Genomic DNA, 23,255 nt, shown 5'->3' on the forward strand with positions numbered 1-23,255 from the left:
ATATGCTTCAGGATCCTCAGGTAACCTCTACCCATCCTCAGCAGTAATTAGACTTACACATTCTGACTGTTCTCTCTCTAGTGGAACAAAGCTATACAATTACCTCCTGGATGCAAGACTATCGATCCCTAAAAATACACTTTCACTGTATTAAATCTGCTATTATAATATCAAACTGTCCCCGACATCCCCCCCTCGGGAATACTGTAGCGACTCTCACAAAGAATGACATAATAAAATAAGATTATGATGTTAAGATTATATTAGATCATAGGGATGTCTGTTTTTGCAGTGTGGAGAAATAGCCAGCAGAGTATATAAAAAAAAAACAATAAAATATTTATTGATTTTTATTTCCCATACATTTGCAAGTTTAAGGTCAACATTAAATAGGTTCTGGATGGTGGATAGAGGACTTCCATCTCCTCATCCTTTATTCCTGTACCGGTCACCCCTTCACATATCCATCCATCTTCTAAAATAGACCCAAAAGAACAAAAGCGATCAAATCTTTCAGAATATAAAACAAGTTGTTCGCATATTACACACTCACACATACAAATACTGGAATGAAAATTAACTCCTCAGGAAGAGTTAGCTTATAGCCAACTCCATGAAACCAACAGTCATTTCATATAGTCCTGGATCACTCGTGTGGATTGTGCCTTATAGCCTTTTAAATGGCGCTGAAAAAGAAAAGCAAAAACTCCGGTTATCACATAATGTCCCACAACCTTCATAACCCCTTAGAAATCTTCACAATACAGTGAAAGTATGTCAACACAAAACCAATCTGTGCACTGAATTGTCTCTTCCTTTGTTCTCTCACTCTTTTATTTTCTGTCGCGCTCTGTCTTCAGTTGTTTATTTTACAAAAGTGTTCCTGAAAAATAAATATAAATATTTCCAATACTGTAGTTGTCTGTGACCCAAATATCACCTTTGTGAAAGCAGTATGTAAAGTTCAATCTATGCTAAGCGCTTCTGTAGAAGCTCTTCTCTCCTCAGGTTCTCACCATAATAAACCTTTTTTTCTTCTTTCTGTATCATTCTTCACTGATGTTCATTGTTACAAGTGGTGCGGTGATTATGGACAAAATAAATAAATAAATACAAAGGAATAAATACTGTAAATATTTTCTTAAATAAATACATCTCAGATAGTTTGCCTTGTCTTGAAAAAAAAATACTTGACCCCCTGCTGAGTTTCATAATGTTCATATTTCTCAGAATGTCCTCAGAGCGTCCACTAACACAGCTAAAAATGAACCCAGTCTTTGATTCCAGACAGAACATACCCAGAAACTAATTTGAAAGGTAATGGTATTGTAACCTGTGGTGCCCCACTTATATTTTATTACGTCATACTCCTCTGTTCCTTATTGGAATTAAGGGAAAAGTGAACGGATAACACCTGCTTTTATCCCTCATTGAATCAGCCCACCTTTCACCCTGGAGTTACAAAACCTTTAAAAACAATGTTTTGCTTTGAAAAACTTCAAACTTAAAGATTCAAAGCAAGAAAGATTTTTTGACCTAATCGATTTCCAACACACCAACTGGGCTTCAATTCTGGCACTGTGGAGATGATGGAGGAGGGCTTTATAGGACAGTGTTGACACTGGGCTCCCTTGATACGGTGCTGGGGACAGAGGAGAAGGCAAAGGTTTGGGCTGAGGACACTGCTAGGAGCCCTCTTCCTCAGGATGTCCCGGGGCGTAGTAGCCCGCCAGCTGCCTGAAACGTGGCCCCCAGTCACTGAGGTAGGAGAAATCCTGCTCGGACGTAGTGGACAGGGTGTGGATAGAGCTGAGGGAGAGGGCCGGCGAGCTGGTGCCTTCAAAGGCGTACGTCTGGAACGAGTCGTAGGGCGGTACCGACAGGTCGGCATCCGCCTGCTCCACCTTCTTGCGGATGTAGCCCTTGAAGAGGGAGAAGTCGGCTGCCCCGCCATCGCCGCTCACCCGCCCCTGGATCCACTGGGGCAGTGCATGCAGATCAGGGCCTGACTCAGAAGATCCACTCTTGGCCTCGGGGAAGTCATAGAGGTTGCGCAGGGCACTCATGTCATAGGCCTGCGTGTCCTGCTCGCCGCCTCCCTCGTCGTTGTACTTGATGACGTTGTCGCGCATGTCCTCCTCGTCCTCTGACATCCGCTGGCCTTTGCGGTGGCGCTTCAGGGTTAGGATTAGCAGCACCAGGACTGCAGAGGTGGAGAAAGAGCATGGAATTAGGGATTAAGGGGTTTAGGGATTAACAGCGGGGAAATCAGAGCCAAAGATCTGGATTAATATCTGGAGTGGGGAGAAACTTTTCGAGAGTAGCTGGTAAGAGAGTAATTTCACGTAACGGGGAGAAGACTAATGAATTATAGGAATGAACAAAAACATCAGGGGCCATCTGCCCTTTTGTAAAGATTCTCTCAAGCACAATGGGGAATAACACAATTAATGAAGACTTATTGGATTATGCAAGTGGCTAATAAAATTTCAACAGCCTTTTTTGTCATTATCAGGAAAAAGTTTCCCCTTGTCCATCTCTGGTTTTCTAACTTTGATTTCACCCCAAAAAGACAGCCAAGTGAAGTGAAATAACAAAGGGTAACATTTCCAATGCATGAGCATCGATTCTCCACGGGATGCACAAACAAAATCTTTAATTTTGCTCGCCCAGAAATATGTTTTGAAATGCTTAATAGAGGCTGATCCGTCTATCAATACTAATTCAAGTGAAACGTGCTGCGGTGAAATCAGAAAGGAAATCACAGCAGAGATCCCCTGTATTGGGCTCTACCTAGAGAGTGTTTAATGACTGAAAAATGAAGTCTGCATTAAAAAAGGAAAACAATTGAGATGGATCACTAAATAGTCTAATGAGACGGAGGAAAAACAAAAGCTGTTCCACCTCAATAAATCAATGAATGTTTTAATCCAAGCTTACTTTTTTAAATCACCTCCTTTATGTCTGATTAGAAAACATCCACTTAGCAATAGCCCCCTTCTCCAGACATATCGTTATTCTGGAGGGGCTGTGCTTGATTCGTTAATGAATTAACTATAACTTAATGTCTACCACCAAAGCAAATGTCATCGCTATGACAACAATATTCTAATCAAAGTGTCTATCAATTATGGAAATAAAAAGATAAGAAAATTAGAATGACGATATGAATATTCAGACAATATTAATGTATATCATGACTATTATGGAGTAATATAACCATTACTATGTATAATACTGCTATGACCATTACAATTATAATTGGGATTGATGTGAAAACTGTTTCTTCTGTTTGTTAGGATCCGCATTATCCGATGCAGAAGCCACACTTCCTGGGGTCCACAAAAAACACTACAAGTAACAAAGCACTGATACACTGATAGACAAGGACAGTCACACAAATTTAAAATACAACGACATACAAACAATACAACTAAAAATGATGTACAGTGGGGCAAAAAAGTATTTAGTCAGCCACCAATTGTGCAAGTTCTCCCACTTAAAAAGATGAGAGAGGCCTGTAATTTGAGGGCTGTAATCATTTTTTTAAAGGTAATTTTGTTGTTTGCTTGAGTAATTAAATGGAAAGGATTTTTTTTAGGGGGCTGATCAGCTTCAATTTTGCTGATAGAAGCCACAATCTATCAATGTAATTGTCTGCATCATTTCCTATCCGCATATATATTATATATATATATATATTCCATGTATATTATTCAACTACAGTTGAAGTCGGAAGTTTACATACACTTAGGTTGGAGTCATTAAAACTCGGTTTTCAACCATTCCACACATTTCATGTTATTAACAAACTATAGCTTTGGCAAGTTGGTTAGGACATCTACTTTGTGCATGACACAAGTCATTTTTCCAACAATTGTTTACAGACAGATTATTTCACTTATAATTCACTGTATCACAATTCCAGTGGGTCAGACGTTTACATACACTAAGTTGACTGTGATTTTAAACAGCTTGGAACATTCCAGAAATTTGAGTCAATTGAAGTCAGAAGTTTACATACACCTTAGCCAAAAACATTTACACTCAGTTTACCACATTCCTGACATTTAATCATAGTAAAAATGCCCTGTCCCAGTTAGGATCACCACGTTATTTTAAGAATGTGAAATGTTAGAATAATAGTAGAGAGAGTGATATATTTAATATTTTATTTCTTTCATCACATTCCCAGTGGGTCAGAAGTTTACATACTCAATTAGTATTTGGTAGCATTGCCTTTAAATTGTTTAACTTGGATCAAACGTTTCAGGTAGCCTTCCACAAGCTTCCCACAATAAGTTGCGTGAATTTTGGCCCATTCCTCCTGACAGAGCTGGTGTAACGGAGTCAGGTTTGTAGGCCTCCTTGCTCGCACATGCTTTTTCAGTTCTGCCGACACATTTTTTATAGGTTTGAGGTCAGGGCTTTGTGATGGCCACTCCAATACATTGACTCTGTTGTCCTTAAGCCATTTTGCCACAACTTCTGAAGTATGCCTGGGGTCATTGTCCATTTGGATGACCCATTTGCGACCAAGCTTTAACTTCCTGATTAATGTCTTGAGATGCTGCTTCAATGTATCCACATAATTGTACTACCTCATGATGCCATCTATTTTGTGAAGTGCACCAGTCCCTCCTGCAGCAAAGCACCCTCACAACATGATGCTGCCACCCCCGTGCTTCGCGGTTGGGAAGGTGTTCTTCGGCTTTCTCCTCCAAACACAACAATTGTCATAATGGCAAAACAGTTCTTTTTTTTAGTTCATCAGGCCAGAGGACATTTCTCCAAAAAGTACAAACTTTATCCCCATGTGCTGTTGCAAAACTAGTCTGGCTTTTTTATGGAAGTTTTGGAGCAGTGGCTTCTTCCTTGCTAAGCGGACTTTCAGGTTATGTCGATATAGGACAATTTTACTGTGGATAGATAATATAAAAAAATATATAGATAATTTTGTACAAGGTTCTTTGCTGTTGTTCTGGGATTGATTTGCACTTTTTGCACCATTCATCTCTCGGAGACAGAACATGTTTCCTTCCTAAGCGGTATTACGGCTGTGTGGTCCCATGGTGTTTATATTTTATACTATTGTTTGTACAGATCAACGTGGTATCTTCAGGCCTTTGGAAATTGCTCCCAAGGATGAACCAGACTTGTGGTCGACAATTTGTATATTATTTTTAGGTCTTGGCTGATTTCTTTTGATTTTCCCATGATGTCAAGCAAAGAGGCACTGAGTTTGAAAGTAGGCCTTGAAATACATCCACAGGTACATCAGACACATCAGGCACAGTCAACTTAGTGTATGTAAACTTCTGACCCACTGGAATTGTGATACAGTGAATTATAAGTGAAATAATCTGTTGTTACGTTACAGCCTTCTTCTAAAATCGATTAAATTAAGAACAAAATATTGTGGATTTAAAAGAAAACATAAATTCATGCATCACACCACTGAAGTGTAAATGGACTCAATATTTTTTATTGGACTGGATATTTATAATTACCACCTGCGTCCTGTTTCAGTCATAATGAAATCAGAACTTCTTGTTGAGTATCTGATAATATACAATTGTTATGTGAGTGGTTCAAAAAAGCTAATAACGTTCCTCTGACTCCATCACAAAATGTTGATATACCTCAACTGGTATGTCATCCAGCCCTGGAGTTTTCCTGGACTTAAAGGCAGAAATTGCATCAAGAAGTTCCTCCTCTGTAATTTGGCCTTTACATGAGTCTTTCTGTACAGCTGTTCATTTTAAGGGAAGGGAGTTCCATGTGATCAAGGCTCTGTATAAAACTGTGCATTGCCGTGAATACGTTTTTTGGAATTGCGGACTGTGAAGAGACCCCTGGTGGCATGTCTTGTGGGATATGTATCGGTGTCTGAGCTGAATGTTACTTGATTATACAGACAATCTGAAATGTTCATTTTCATCACTAATTATTTCTCATAAAAAAACTAGAAGAGAAGCAGTTGATCTCTCGTCAACTTTCAACCAGGAAGGACTGGCATGTTGTTGATGTTACTTCTGTATGTGCAGATACGGGCAACGTGTGCTGCTCTGTTTTGAGCCAGCTGCAGAAATGCTAGGTTTTCCTTTGCTTCACTTGACAATATTACCGGACAGTAATCAAAATGGGACAAGACCAGAGCCTATAAAAACACATATCTTTTTATAAGCGACATAGCCCTCCACATCTTCACAAAAGCGTTGTTAAAATGAGTTGACCAACATAATTGACCATTCAATGTTATACCTAGGAGTTTAGCTTCCGCAACTTGCTCAATGATCAGGCTTTTTGTACAACTACAGTTGAGGTTTATGTCTTAGAAAAGGTTTTGAATGAAATATCATGCTTTAAGTTTTAATGTATTTAAGACAAGTTTATTATTAATCACCCATTCTGATACTGACTCACTCCTTATTTAGAATTTCAGTGAGGTCCATGCTTTGGTTGCTGACATGTAGTGTGGAATCATCCACATCGATAGTCATTTTAGCTACGTGTAAGAGTAACGGCCCAAGGCAAATACCCTGAGGGACACCGCACTGTACATATCTGATGTTAGAGAAGCTTCCATTGAAGAATACTCTCTGGGTTATATTGGATAAATAACTTTCCAACCATGTGATGGCAGGTGATGTAAAGCCATAGCAAGTGAGAATCTTCAATATCAGATTATGATCAATAACATCAAAGGCTGCAATGAAATCGAACAATACATCTCCAACTATCATCTTATTATCCATTTAATTTAGCCAATCATCAGTCATCTGAGTGAGTGCAGTGCTAGTTGAGTGCCCTTCCCTATATGCATGCTGAAAGTCAGTAGTTAACTTATTCTCTGAAAAATAGTATTTGGTCATGCACAATCCTCTCCATCAGTTTACTAAGAACAGGCAGCAAACTGATTGGACCGTTGATATAGCCAGCAAAGGGTTCTTTACAATTTTTAGGCAGTGGAATTACTTTAGCTTCCTTCCACGCCATGGACACACACTCCTTTAGGCTTTGGTTAAAGATCTAGCAAATAGGGGTGGCAATACAGTCTGCTACCATTCTCAATAGTTTCCCATTAAAGTTGTCTATGCCTGGTGGCTTATCATTATTGATGGATAGCAATAGTTTTTCCACCTCTCCCATACTAACTTGACCAAATTCAATATATAAATCCTTCCCTTTCATTATTAGATCTCTTATACAAAAATATGATGGTTCACTGTTCAATGTTGTCATTTCACTGCTGAGTGATTTCAATTAAATTCTGACCTTGGTTTCTGCCAACTCACTGGTTTAGACTTTACAATTAATCTTCTTGTTTCCAGTATCAGTATTGTAGGCCTACTGCCATTTAAATGTTACAATATGTATCCTAAAATGCAACTGTGAATATACTGCAAATATAGACCTATTATTCAGTGCCTCAGTATTACAGATAAACTCTAAAAAGAAAGAATAACTTAATTTATTTAAATATGCCTTCAGAAAGTATTCACACCCCTCGACCTTTTCCACATTTTGTTGTTCTACAGACTGAATTTAAAATGGAGATTTTGTGTCGCAGGCCTACACACAATAACCCATAATGTAAAAATGGAATTATGTTTTTAGACATTTTTACAACTATAAAAGCTGAAATATCTTGAGTCACTAAGTATTCAACCCCTTTGTTATGGTAAGCCTGAATAAGTTCAGCATCAAAAATGTGCTTATCAAGTCACATAATAAGTTGCATGGACTTACTCTGTGTGCAATAACAGTTTTTAATTTAATTTTTGAATGACTACCTTATTGCTGTACCCCACACAAACAATTATCTGTAAGGTTCCTCAGTGGAGCAGTGCATTTCAAACAAAGATTCAACCACAAAGACCAGGGAGGTTTTCCAATGCTTCACAACAAATCTGACATTGAATATCCCTTCGTCCATGGTGAAGTTACTACACTTTGGATGGTGTACACCCAGTCACTACAAAGATACAGGCGTCCTCCCTAACTCAGTTGCCAGAGAGGAAGGAAACCACTCAGGGATTTCACCATGAGGCGAATGGCGACTTTAAAACAGTTACAGGCTTAATGGTTGTGATAGGAGAACTACTCCACAATACTAACCTAAGACGGAAGCCTGTACAGAATAAAAATATGCATATTTTTTGCAACAAGGCACTAAAGTAGAAATTAACTTATGTCATGAATACAAAGCGTTATGTTTGGAGCAAATTCAACACAATACATCACTGAGTACCACTTTTAATATTTTAAAGCATGGTGGTGGCTGCATCATGTTATGGATATTTTTAGGGCGTTTTTGTCAGGGAATTCATGTTAGGGTGTTTTTTTCAGATACAAATAAGTGGAACAGAGCTAAGCACAGGCAAAATCCTAGAAGAAAACCTGGTTCAGGCTGCTTTCCAACAGACACTGGGAGACAAATTCACCTTTCAGCAGGACAACAACCTAAAAGGCCAAATATACACTGGAGTTGTTTACCAAGATGACATTGAATGTTACTGAGTGGCCTAGTTACAGTTTTGACTTAAATTGGCTTGAAAATCTATGTCAATGATTTACAACCGACATGACAGAACTTGAATATTTTTTTTTACAATCCAGGTGTGCAAAGCCCAGAGACCTACCTAGAAAGACTCACAGCTGTAATCGCTGCCAAAGGTGATTCTAACATGTATTGACTTAGGGGTGTGAATACCTATGTGAATTAGATATTTGTGTATTTAATATTCAAGAAATGTGCTAACATTTCTAAAAACATGTTTTCACTTTGTCACTATGGGGTATTAAGTGTAGATTGGTGAGAAATTCCATTTTGAAATTAGGCTGTCGGAATAAGTCAAGAATATATGGTATGTATGAATACTTTCTGAAGGCACTGTGTGTGTGTGTGTGGTTTACTTACCATGGCCTTGCTCTAGCATACTGTACGTGTTAACCCAGCGGTGTAAAACGGGATTGATGTTATTTCCTTGCAGACACAATTTGCTAAAAATAGTCCTCTGTGCATTGCTTTTGGAATCTCAATCCTCCCTGACACTCTAGCTTTTGTTTCGATGACCGTTAGAAAGCTGAATAGTGAAGAGACCATAAATGTAGGTCTATTATCATTCATAGACAGTTTCGATTTGGTTTTGGTCATTTCAACGTCGATTGAGATAGTTTTTTCCCCGGGAATCCCAAACTACCCACGGGCAGCAGGCCGGATTGAATGGGTTCGCGGGGCGGTTCGGGGCTGGAACACAAAATTGTGGAGATTGTATGCTGAATAGATGGCAAAGACACTAACTGAAGATGGGAACACTAACCAAGCTTATCCACGGATGAGGAGCTTGGAAAGAAATGGAATAAAAAATAAATGAAAAATAAACATTAGAGGTCACGGTAATGGGTGTTTCAAGGCAATATTACTGTTCAAGAGAACATTACCAGGCAAGGGAAAAGAAACCCACATAGTTGTGATAGTGTCCGTCATTGAGAATGCACACTAGGAAGCCAATTGTCTTTAACAATGACCGCTTGCCCAGACATACTGTATATGATTAATATATTAATATTAATATTAATTATAAGAATCTTAAAGAATATCACCTATCTATAAATGCCTCACAAGCTTTACTCAACTGTCTAACTCCATAATATCCCAAAATATATAGTCAGGCCAAAAATATGCAAAATAATGTGTTTATTTTTTAAAGTTAAGGATTGGGCTCTATGGATCTATTATACTAGTAACTTCGCTATCCGGTCTGCACAAGATACTTAAAGGCCCAATGCAGATGTTTTTATCTCATTATATCTTATTTCTGGGTAACAATTAAGTACCTTACTATAACAGTTTTCCATTGAAATTGTCGAAAATAAATAAAAATGTTTTTTTTGGGGCAAAAAAAAACTATTACTCAGACAAAAAAAATGCAAGAACTGTCTAGGAGTGGTGTGAGTGGAGAGGGTAAGGCCACCAAAGCGGTGGAGGGACCTAATGGGAGGTATACGTAATTTACAAATTGTTATTGGCAGAGGTTTGGATGTCACCAGCAAGCTGAGTGCGCAGCAGTCTAAGGCACTGCATCTCAGTGCTAGAGGCATCACTACAGACCCTTGTTCAATCCCAGGCTGTATACCGGCTGTGATCGTGAGTCCCATAGGGCAGCGCAAATTGTACCAGCGTCGTCCGGGTTAAGGGAGGGTTCGGCCGTCATTGTAAAATAAGAATTTGTTCTTAACTGTCTTTCCTCGTTGAATTAAATAGCCAAAACTCCATCCACGCAAAACATGCTCATTAGAAGGTCCTGTGTTGATTGTATTTTCAACAAGCAACTATAAGAATAAAAATCAAACTTTTGTAATGTTAATTTCATCAGCTGTTGTATAGTATATGATCCAAAACACAGAAAAAACTAACATTTTCACTGCACTGGGCCTTTAGTGCTCTAACCCCTCACACTACTAAAGTCACACATTGTGAATGTGATAGATATGGCCTGACCATTAACTCAAAGAAAATGAATGACAGTACACTATTTTTTTAAAATTGGGTGTGTCAGTGAACCCTTATATCTTGAAGGATTTGATAGACTTCTATTGGATTTGCAGCTTGATGCAAAGCACAAGCCCTTAGGCAATATACAGTCCTACCCTTAACTGTGACCTTGAGAGTCAGAACATGACGCTGAAACTGATTGTTTCACCTTTCTTTCATGTTTTTTTTCCTCTTATGGGAAAGAGCAAAATGCAACAGTGACACGCATATTAATCTGTATAAAAAAAATGTGTCTTCATTTGCTGTAAATTACTTGAAAAATAAGACTGGGAGTCGTAGAGAAAATGGCCTGCGTTCCCATCTGAAGAGCTGCGTTTGAAGAAAGGAAGATGAGGACTGTTGATCGTCTAGAGCCTCTTGTACAATAACTCTTCATCTAGCCACTTCTCTTAACCTACATTGTCTCCATGGTGCCATGGGGAGATGGATGTCTTTGATCATTGTGGGAGTTTTTCCTCCCCATTCACCATCATTGGAGACAGTTAATAGCCAGGTCCAACCAATAGACACGGGTCATACTAACCTCTTGATGCATGCTGCTGTGCATGCCAAACATGCACTTGGTTATTATTGTGAGTGATATAAACTGCATGTGAGATGGGAGGGGCAATGTTTTTCTTCTCTTAGTGGAAATGGAAAATCAGAGGTAATCCATTGGCTGCTTCATTCCTCTTAGAGATATTAACTTGAACGTTATATATTACGGTTATTCGCTGCATTACAGCGATGGTGATATATAGCAAAGTCACATTTTGCATGTTATGCATGGAATAATGCATCACAGCCTGTTGTATATGTCCTGCAAACAGTGGCCAAATCCTGTAGTAAAGTACCTGCCTCGCCAACGTGTGGCTGCTCCTCTGTGTACAGATGTTCTGATAAGCGGTCCTGACAAGACAGCTAATTTACCCTTGGGCTGTGCCTAGCCGCACGAGGCCAAGAGTTCATCTTGGCAGATGGGGCTTAATTGGAACGGATGTGCGCAGATGCCTCGCCAAAATGGATTTATCACGTCACTCACTAAATTAACTGATGGAAGGATTGTTTATTTGTTGCTAATTAGGCAGAAATTTGTTTTCATTTCGCTCATCATGCCACAATTGATCTAATAGGTTACTTGGGCGCCTCCGGGGAGCTGGGTTCTAACCCAACCACACGTACAGAACAATGGGTGAGTTTGTGTTCGTGTGTGTTCTGTATGTGCGTCTAGGCTCTGTGTGTGGTTCTATTCTCTGTGTGTGTGCGTGTGTGTGTGTGTACGCTCTGTCTGTCTGTTCTGTGTGTGGGTGGATCGTTGGGAAGTCATTGCCACCACACAAGCAGTCAGTTGTTTTGCTCCAGTACATCGCTCCCAATAACACACAAGGTGGCCGTTAACACAGCGCTGTCCATTCTCGTTCCGCTATCTCCCATTAACACACAAGGTGGCTGTTAATACAGCGCTGTCCATTCTCGTTCCGCTATCTCCCATTAACACACAAGGTGGCTGTTAACACAGCGCTGTCCATTCTCGTTCCTCTATCTCCCATTAACACACAAGGTGGCTGTTAACACAGCGCTGTCCATTCTCGTTCCGCTATCTCCCATTAACACACAAGGTGGCCGTTAACACAGCGCTGTCCATTCTCGTTCCGCTATCTCCCATTAACACACAAGGTGGCTGTTAACACAGCGCTGTCCATTCTCGTTCCGATATCTCCCATTAACACACAAGGTGGCCGTTAACACAGCGCTGTCCATTCTCGTTCCGCTATCTCCCATTAACACATAAGGTGGCTGTTAACACAGCGCTGTCCATTCTCGTTCCGCTATCTCCCATTAACACACAAGGTGGCCGTTAACACAGCGCTGTCCATTCTCGTTCCGCTATCTCCCATTAACACACAAGGTGGCTGTTAACACAGCGCTGTCCATTCTCGTTCCGCTATCTCCCATTAACACACAAGGTGGCTGTTAACACAGCGCTGTCCATTCTCGTTCCTCTATCTCCCATTAACACATAAGGTGGCTGTTAACACAGCGCTGTCCATTCTCGTTCCGCTATCTCCCATTAACACACAAGGTGGCCGTTAACACAGCGCTGTCCATTCTCGTTCCGCTATCTCCCATTAACACACAAGGTGGCTGTTAACACAGCGCTGTCCATTCACGTTCCGCTATCTCCCATTAACACACAAGGTGGCTGTTAACACAGCGCTGTCCATTCTCGTTCCGCTATCTCCCATTAACACACAAGGTGGCCGTTAACACAGCGCTGTCCATTCTCGTTCCGCTATCTCCCATTAACACACAAGGTGGCTGTTAACACAGCGCTGTCCATTCTCGTTCCACTATCTCCCATTAACACACAAGGTGGCTGTTAACACAGCGCTGTCCATTCTCGTTCCGCTATCTCCCATTAACACACAAGGTGGCCGTTAACACAGCGCTGTCCATTCTCGTTCCGCTATCTCCCATTAACACACAAGGTGGCTGTTAACACAGCGCTGTCCATTCTCGTTCTGCTATCTCCCATTAACACACAAGGTGGCTGTTAACACAGCGCTGTCCATTCTCGTTCTGCTATCTCCCCATACGGCAAAGAAATATATGTACAGTTGAAGTCGGAAGTTGACATACACTTAGGTTGGAGTCATTAAATTTCTTATTAACAAACTATAACAAACTAATATGTCGGTTAGGACACTTTGTGCATGACACAAGTCATTTTTCCAACCATTTTTTACAGAGATTATTTCACTTAATTCACTTTATCACAATTCCAGTGGGTCAGAACTGTACATACATTAAGTTGACTGTGCCTTTAAACAGCTTGGAAAATTCCAGAAAATGATGTCATGGCTTTAGAAGCTTCTAACCAGCTAATTGACATCAGTTGAGTCAATTGGAGGTGCACCTGTGGATGTATTTCAAGGCCGACCTTCAAACTCTGTGCCTCTTTGCTTGACATCATGGGAAAATCTAAATAAATCAGCCAAGACCTCTCAAAAAAAATGGTAGACCTCCACAAGTCTGGTTCATCCTTGGGAGCAATTTCCAAAGGCCTGAAGATACCACGTTCATCTGTACAAACAATAGTACGCAAGTATAAACATCATATGTGGATATATTGAAGCAACATCTCAAGACATATTTATACTAGGCAAGTTAGTTAAGAACAACTTCTTATTTTCAATGACGGCCTAGGAACAGTGGGTTAACTGCCTTGTTCAGGGGCAGAACAACAGATTTTTACCTTGTCAGCTCTGGGATTAGATCTTGTAACCTTTCGGTTTCTAGTCCAATGCTCTAACCACTAGGCTATCTGCCGTCCCACATCAGTCAGGAAGTACAGCTTGGTTGCAAATGGGTCTTCTAAAGAGACAATGACCCCAAGCATTCTTCCAAAGTTGTGGCAAAATGGCTTAAGGACAACAAAGTCAATGTATTGGAGTGGCCATCACAAACCCCTGACCTCAAACCTATAGAAAATGTGTGTGCAGAACTGAAAAAGCCTGTGGGAGCAAGGCCTACAAACCTGACTCAGTTACACTAGCTCTGTCAAGAGGAATGGGCCAAAATTCACCCAACTTATTGTGGGAAGCTTGTGGAAGGCTACCCGAAACGTTTGACTCAAGTTAAAACAGAGATGCTTGTTCTAGGTCCCAAGAAACAAAGAGATCTTCTGTTGAATCTGACAATTAATCTTAATGGTTGTACAGTCGTCTCAAATAAAACTGTGAAGGACCTCTGCGTTACTCTGGACCCTGATCTCTCTTTTGAAGAACATATCAAGACCATTTTAAGGAAAGCTTTTTTCCATCTACGTAACATTGCAAAAATCAGAAACTTTCTGTCCAAAACTTTCTAGGTTAGACTACTGCAATGCTCTACTTTCCGGCTACCCGGATAAAGCACTAAACAAACTTCAGTTAGTGCTAAATACGGCTGCTAGAATCCTGACTAGAACCAAAAAATTTGATCATATTACTCCAGTGCTAGCCTCTCTACACTGGCTTCCTGTCAAAGCAAGGGCTGATTTCAAGGTTTTACTGCTAACCTACAAAGCATTACATGGGCTTGCTCCTACCTATCTCTCTGATTTGGTCCTGCCGTACATACCTACACGTACGCTATAGTCACAAGACGCAGGCCCCCTAATTGTCCCTAGAATTTCTAAGCAAACAGCTGGAGGCAGGGCTTTCTCCTATAGAGCTCCATTTTTATGGAACGGTCTGCCTACCCATGTCAGAGACGCAAACTCGGTCTCAACCTTTAAGTCTTTACTGAAGTCTCATCTTTTCAGTGGGTCATATGATTGAGTTTAGTCTGGCCCAGGAGTGGGAAGGTGAAAGGAAAGGCTCTGGAGCAACGAACCGCCCTTGCTGTCTCTGCCTGGCCGGTTCCCCTCTTTCCACTAGGATTCTCTGCCTCTAACCCTATTACAGGGGCTGAGTCACTGGCTTACTGGGACTCTCTCATGCCGTCCCTGGAAGGGGTGCGTCACCTGAGTGGGTTGATTCACTGATGTGGTCATCCTGTCTGGGTTGGCGCCCCCCCTTGGGTTGTGCCATGGCGGAGATCTTTGTGGGCTATACTCAGCCTTGTCTCAGGATGGTAAGTTGGTAGTTGAATATATCCCTCTAGTGGTGTGGGGGCTGTTCTTTGGTAAAGTGGGTGGGGTTATATCCTTCCTGTTTGGCCCTGTCCGGGAGTGTCCTAGGATGGGGCCACAGTGTCTCCTGACCCCTCCTGTCTCAGCCTCAGTTCATTCAGTATTTTTGTAATTGTCATTATTAAAAATTGGCCGATTAATCGGTATCGGCTTTTCTTGGTCCTCCAATAATCGGTATCGGTATCGGCGTTTAAAAATCATAATCGGCCGACCTCTAATAGCTATAGCACCTCCAAAACCACAGTACCTTTTAACCAATGCTTTTTGTAGTGAAGCTTGTCTCCTTACGATTTGTACATAACCATAATGTGTTGGTTGAGGGCCAAAAGGCTTTTAAAAACCACAATGAATAAAATATAAATGGCTTTTTAAGCTCACTACGCTTACGTTAACGGAGGCATAACTTTAACCGTTCTCTCATTAAAACCACCCTAAAAACAATACCCCCTTCCCTGATTCAGAGACCCCGGGTGACCTAAGGTATGTCCCAAATGGCCCCACAATCCCAGTGCCCTGGTCAAAGGTAGTGCCCTATATGGGGACTAGGGTGCCATTTAGGGACCTAGTCCGGGCCTGTTCATCAATCATTCAAAACAAACAAGATGTGAAACATGTTAGTGAAGTAAGACGAGGGAACCGAAAATAAACTGACAACGATGTACACTGCGTTATTGCGTTTCAACCGCAGCCGAAAGAGGAATGTTTCAAGCAATATTGACGAGGCAAGCGACTCATTAAATGTTTAAACATGACAATCCAAAATCCTCTCTCGCCTAGCACTCCTGCTGAGTCGTGCATGTGAGTGCTAGTATCTGAGAACGTCTGGAAAGCCTTATCTATTTAAAGAGCGTTGTTCCAGGGGGATGTTAGGGCTGATGCAGCAATCTCCCCCCCCTCTCCTCCTTCTAGGCCTCCCACTCCCTCCACTCAGCTCCCCCTACCTCCATATTCTGGGGAGCAGAGTGGTTTGATATCATTGAATTGTATACACTCTCCACTTGGACAAAACTTTTTCTCATGAAAGGGGGTTGAGTTTTCTGACTGCAACATCAGCAGTTAACCGTTTGAAGGAAAAAGATTGAAAAGTAAAGAAATGCATCACCTTTTTATGTAATCTGTCCTTGTTTTTCCAGCCTGTTCTACATGAGATGAGAAAAAAAGTAACTCTAAAAGGTGGACTGTCCATTAAAGCCTAGTTGTGGTGGGGTGATACAGTCAGTTTTAGTACTACTTGGTTTATCGTTCAGATAAGTGCCACACATTTGGATAAGTGCTGTTTGGTGGGATAGCATCATGAACTGTCTATCCTTAGTCAAGCATAAGGAAATCTTGAAGGAAGGATAAGGAAATGGTGACAATAAATATAAAACGAATCTTAGATATGCAATTCATGAATGAGGGATACAGCTATAGGGGTATATTGTTTGGTGGGATTGCATCATGAACTGTCTACACTAAGGATAAGAAAATGAAGGATACATTGGTAGTGGTAGATTTTACTTTGGTCTAATGGTCTCTATATTATTCACATTGTTTTGAATAATTCCCATATACTCATACAGTGCATTTGGAAGGGATTCAGACCCTTTCACTATTTATACATTATGTTACTGTATGTAAAGCATTTCCCTCAATCTACAACACAATTTCCTATAATGAAAAGTGAAAACAGGTTTTGGAGACATTTCTTTTAACAGAAATACCTTACTTACATAAGTATTCAGACCATTTGCTATGAGACTTGACATTGAGCTCAGGTGCATCTTGATTCCATTGATCATCCTTGAGATGCTTCCACCAGTGTATATAAGGTCCCACAGTTGACAGTGCATGTCAGAGCAAAAACCAAGTCCTGAGGTTGAAGGAATTGTCCGTAGAGCTCCGAGACAGGATAGTGTTGAGGCACAGATCTGGGGAAGGTTACCAAAACATTTATACATCATTGAAGGTCCCCAAGAACACAGTGGCCACCATCATTCTTAAATGGAAGAAGTTTGGAAACACCAAGACTCTTCCTAGACCGCCCGGCCAAACTGAGCAATTGGGGGAGAATGGCCTTGGTCAGGGAGGAACTCCAGAGTTCCTCTGTGGAGATGGGAGAGCCTTCCAGAAGGACAACCATCTCTGCAGCACTCCACCAATCAGGTCTTTATGGTAGAGTGGCCAGACGGAAGCCGCAGGAGTGACTTCGGGACAAGTCTCTGAATGTTCTTGAGTGGCCCAGCCAGAGCCCAGACTTAAACCTGATCGAATATCTCTGGAGAGACCTGAAAATAGCTGCGTAGCGATGCTCCCCATCCAACCTGACAGAGCTAGAAAGGATCTGCAGAGAAGAATGGGAGAAACCTCCCAAATACAGCTGTGCCAAGCTTGTAGCATCATACCCAAGACTCAAGGCTGTAATCACTGCCAAAGGTGCTTCAACAGAGTACTGAGTAAATAGTCTGAATACTTACGTAAATATGATATTTACGTTTTTTATTTTGAATACATTTGCTACAATTTCTAAAAACCTGTTTATGCTTTGTCAGTATAGGGTATTGTGTGTAGATTGATGAGGAAAACAATATATTTAATCCATGTTAGAATGAGGCTGTAACGTAAGAAAATGTGGAAAAAGTCAAGTGGTCTGAACTTTATGAATGCACTTTATATGTGATATACCTGCAGCAGAATTATCATATTTTACACCTATATACTGTATACCTCTCTATTTGTCTGTTTTAAAACAAAAGCATTTTCCGTGTGCCTACAGACCCCCATCAGAATATCCAGAGCAGATGTCTTTCCTTTTATTAATGCCAGTTGTAAACATAGTTTATCCCATACTTTATCCCATACTTTATCCCAACAAACAATCTGCAACTTTCAATTGGATCCTATGCCCAGTTTGTGTCTTTACAGTTGATTATAGACGGAAATCTCAACAAGTGTGCAATTATGTTGCCCCAAAAACTGTACAAGCAGACCAACAGGTCATACATAGTGTTGTTTGTTTTGTGCATAGTTTCTTTACATAAATGCTCACTTCTTTGGGAGCTACAACAGACGTTTTCAGACCTGCGTTCAAATATAATTAGTTTCTTTCAAGAACCTTGAGCGTTTGATTGCCTAAAGTGCCAAATAGACTGGAATTTCACTTGTATAACTATTATGTTGGCAACCTCAATGAAGAAGGGGTTTGGTCGTTGCTTACCTATGAGTATGAGCATGCAGACCAGTAGGGCTATGAGGGCCCCGGGACTGAGTGAGGCGCTAATGACGTAGGCGGTGGCATTGCAGGACTGGATGGCGCCCTCCGGGTCGCAGCCACACACGTGGATGGTCAGGGTGCCCGTGGAGCTCAGAGCAGGAGGCCCGGTATCCACCACCAGGATAGGCAGCAGGTAGACGTTCTGCTCGTGGCGGTTGAAGCCCGAGCGCTGGGTCCGGATCCCTACAGTGTTGTCTGGAACATAGAGACATAATATTATACAACGGTAGCCTATGTCAAACATAGACCTTCATAACTATCTGCTTGTGTTGGTTGAAGCTTGAGCACTGGGTCTGCAGTGTTGTCTGGAACATAGAGATATATGAGATAATATTAGTGCTGGGATGATACCAGTATTTCATTACCAGTATTCCAGAGTCATATTTAGTTATTTTCCAAGCTATAGTACACAGTATTTTACATACAGCAGGTTTTTAAACGACTAGAGAGTTGGTCTGCTTCGTGCAATATTGGGACGGAAACTCAAAATGGAATACATTTCAAATCTATATATGACATGGTACAGATGTCTTCTTTAAAAGCCCATAACCATGTGTGTGAGGTGTATACTTTGGTTTCAAGGTAGATTTGTTTAAGACTACCAATAATCACTCTGTGTGACCCTGATTTAGCCCACTGCAGTAAAAGGTTAAGTCTATAGTCTGGAATTCCTCACAGACAAAGGAATCAATCAAGATAATTCAGTAGAGCCATGTAGAAAAATAAAATAGGTGGTACTTAATAAATACAATTGCCTCTGCTCAGATAGACCATTTGCTCATATGGTTACTACCTTCCATCATTTTGTTATATATACAGTGCCATGCGAAAGTATTCGGCCCCCTTGAACTTTGCGACCCTTTGCCACATTTTAGGCTTCAAACATAAAGATATAAAACTGTATTTTTTTGTGAAGAATCAACAACAAGTGGGACACAATCATGAAGTGGAACGCCATTTATTGGATATTTCAAACTTTTTTAACAAATCAAAAACTGAAAAATTGGCCGTGCAAAATTATTCAGCCCCCTTAAGTTAATACTTTGTAGCTCCACCTTTTGCTGCGAATACAGCTTTAAGTCGCTTGGGGTATGTCTCTATGAGTTCTGCACATCGAGAGACTGAAATTATTTCCCATTTCTCCTTGCAAAACAGCTCGAGCTCAGTGAGGTTGGATGGAGAGCATTTGTGAACAGCAGTTTTCAGTTCTTTCCACAGATTCTCGATTGGATTCAGGTCTGGACTTTGACTTGGCCATTCTAACACCTGGATATGTTTATTTTTGAACCATTCCATTGTAGATTTTGCTTTATGTTTTGGATCATTGTCTTGTTGGAAGACAAATCTCCGTCCCAGTCTCAGGTCTTTTGCAGACTCCATCAGGTTTTCTTCCAGAATGGTCCTGTATTTGGCTCCATCCATCTTCCCATCAATTTGAACCATCTTCCCTGTCCCTGCTGAAGAAAAGCAGGCCCAAACCATGATGCTGCCACCACCATGTTTGACAGTGGGGATGGTGTGTTCAGGGTGATGAGCTGTGATGCTTTTACGCCAAACATAACGTTTTGCATTGTTGCCAAAAAGTTCAATTTTGGTTTCATCTGACCAGAGCACCTTCTTCCACATGTTTGGTGTGTCTCCCAGGTGGCTTGTGGCAAACTTTAAACAACACTTTTTATGGATATCTTTAAGAAATGGCTTTCTTCTTGCCACTCTTCCATAAAGGCCAGATTTGTGCAATATACGACTATTGTTGTCCTATCCTGTTGTCTCCCACCTCAGCTGTAGATCTCTGCAGTTCATCCAGAGTGATCATGGGTCTCTTGGCTGCATCACTGATCAGTCTTCTCCTTGTATGAGCTGAAGGTTTAGAGGGACGGCCAGGTCTTGGTAGATTTGCAGTGGTCTGATACTCCTTCCATTTCAATATTATCGCTTGCACAGTGCTCCTTGGGATGTTTAAAGCTTGGGAAATCTTTTTGTATCCAAATCCGGCTTTAAACTTCTTCACAACAGTATCTCGGACCTGCCTGGTGTGTTCCTTGTTCTTCATGATGCTCTCTGCGCTTTTAACGGACCTCTGAGACTATCACAGTGCAGGTGCATTTATACGGAGACTTGATTACACACAGGTGGATTGTATTTATCATCATTAGTTATTTAGGTCAACATTGGATCATTCAGAGATCCTCACTGAACTTCTGGAGAGAGTTTGCTGCACTGAAAGTAAAGGGGCTGAATAATTTTGCACGCCCAATTTTTCAGTTTTTGATTTGTTAAAAAAGTTTGAAATATCCAATAAATGTCGTTCCACTTCATGATTGTGTCCCATTTGTTGTTGATTCTTCACAAAAAAATACAGTTTTATATCTTTATGTTTGAAGCCTGAAATGTGGCAAAAGGTCGCAAAGTTCAAGGGGGCCGAATACTTTCGCAAGGCACTGTATATATATATATATTTTTTAAATTGAACCTTTATTTAACTAGGAAGGTCAATTAAAAACAAATTCTTATTTACAAAGCCGGCCTACCGGGGAACAGTGGGTTAACTGCCTTGTTCAGGAACAGAACAACAGATCTTTACCTTGTCAGCTCAGGGATTTGATCCAGCAACATTTCGGTTACTGGCCCAATGCTCTAACTACCTGCCTCCCCAAATGATCAATGAACAGTTCAGAAGCATTTACTTTTCCATGCATAGATGGGTTATACAGGATAAATAGACATTATTAGATGTAAACAGTCCCATTTTGCCAAAGATATATACCTCAGATCATCAACTCTGAAATAATATTTGTATTTAAGGACATGGAGCAAGGGAATCACATGTGTCAAGCCCATACACTTCAACCACGTATTTTTTAGTGAACACATGAATTGCTAGCTGCTGTTAGTGAGCATTCAATGTCAATTTAAGGGGTTTTATTGGCATGGGAAACACATTTTTACATTGCCAAAGCAAGTGATATAGATAATAAACAAAATTGAAATAAACATTAAACATTACACTCACAAAAGTTCCAAAAGATTAAAGACATTTCAAATGTCATATTCTGTCTATATACATTTTTGTAATGATGTGCAAATAGTTGAAGTACAAAAGTGAAAATAAATAAATATGTGTTGTATTTACAATGGTGTTTGTTCTTCACTGGTTGCCCTTTTCTTGTGGCAACAGGTCACAAATCTCGCTGCTGTGATGGCACACTGTGGTATTTCACCCAGTAGATATGAGAGTTTATCAAAATTGGATTTGTTTTCCAATTCTTTGTGGGTCTGTGTAATCTGAGGGAAATATGTCTCTCTAATATGGTCACACATTGGACAGGAGGTTAGGACGTGCAGCTCAGTTTCCACCTCATTTTGTGGGCAGTGTGCACATAGCCTGTCTTCTCTTGAGAGCCATGTCTGCTTCATCACACATTCTTTTTAGTCAAATGAAACCAAGGGGAGAAAATGGGAGGACGTCATAATTTGAAATGAAACCTCACTGGTGCACAGCCTCTCGGGGAGACAAATGTAACAATAAAGGTATTTCTATGTTTTTATTTCACCTTTATTTAACTAAGCATACAGTAGCAAATACAGTCAGAATAGCTAGTGAACACTGTCAGGAGGCAGACATCACTGTTATGGACGTAGCTACAGCACTGTTACAGGCAGACATCACTGTTATGGACGTAGCTACAGCACTGTTACAGGCAGACATCACTGTTATGGACGTAGCTACAGCACTGTTACAGGCAGACATCACTGTTATGGACGTAGCTACAGCACTGTTACAGGCAGACATCACTGTTATGGACCTAGATACAGCACTGTTACAGGCAGACATCACTGTTATGGACGTAGCTACAGCACTGTTACAGGCAGACATCACTGTTATGGACGTAGCTACAGCACTGTTACAGGCAGACATCACTGTTATGGACGTAGCTACAGCACTGTTACAGGCAGACATCACTGTTATGGACGTAGCTACAGCACTGTTACAGGCAGACATCACTGTTATGGACCTAGATACAGCACTGTTACAGGCAGACATCACTGTTATGGACGTAGCAACAGCACTGTTACAGGCAGACATCACTGTTATGGACGTAGCTACAGCACTGTTATGGACGTAGATACAGCACTGTCAGGAGGCAGACATCACTGTTATGGACGTAGATACAGCACTGTCAGGAGGCAGACATCACTGTTATGGACGTAGCTACAGCACTGTTACAGGCAGACATCACTGTTATGGACGTAGATACAGCACTGTTACAGGCAGACATCACTGTTATGGACGTAGCTACAGCACTGTTATGGACGTAGCTACAGCACTGTTACAGGCAGACATCACTGTTATGGACGTAGCTACAGCACTGTCAGGAGGCAGACATCACTGTTATGGACGTAGATACAGCACTGTTACAGGCAGACATCACTGTTATGGACGTAGCTACAGCACTGTTATGGACGTAGCTACAGCACTGTTACAGGCAGACATCACTGTTATGGACGTAGCTACAGCACTGTTACAGGCAGACATCACTGTTATGGACGTAGCTACAGCACTGTTACAGGCAGACATCACTGTTGTGGACGTAGATACAGCACTGTCAGGAGGCAGACATCACGGTTATGGACGTAGATACAGCACTGTTACAGGCAGACATCACTGTTATGGACGTAGGTACAGCACTGTTACAGGCAGACATCACTGTTATGGACGTAGCTACAGCACTGTTACAGGCAGACATCACTGTTATGGACGAAGCTACAGCACTGTTACAGGCAGA

At 41.0% G+C, this 23,255-nt stretch overlaps 1 protein-coding gene across 4 annotated transcripts in view; it reads right to left on the reverse strand.

The window, feature by feature from the left end:
• Nucleotides 1-334: 334 nt before the first annotated feature.
• Nucleotides 335-23,255, reverse strand: part of LOC118372930 (cadherin-22) — a 325,996-nt gene continuing 303,075 nt past the window's right edge. For all 4 annotated transcript variants that reach the window (XM_052474027.1, XM_052474023.1, XM_052474025.1 and 1 more), the window contains 2 exons: nucleotides 18,412-18,663; nucleotides 335-2,203 (listed from right to left, as the gene is read on the reverse strand). In XM_052474027.1, coding sequence (XP_052329987.1) covers nucleotides 1,686-2,203; nucleotides 18,412-18,663 — 770 coding nt within the window. In that variant the 3' untranslated portion in view covers nucleotides 335-1,685. The remainder of the gene's footprint in view (nucleotides 2,204-18,411; nucleotides 18,664-23,255) is intronic.

This window comes from Oncorhynchus keta, chromosome 21 (assembly GCF_023373465.1).
Source record: "Oncorhynchus keta strain PuntledgeMale-10-30-2019 chromosome 21, Oket_V2, whole genome shotgun sequence".
NCBI classification, from domain to species: domain Eukaryota; kingdom Metazoa; phylum Chordata; class Actinopteri; order Salmoniformes; family Salmonidae; genus Oncorhynchus; species Oncorhynchus keta.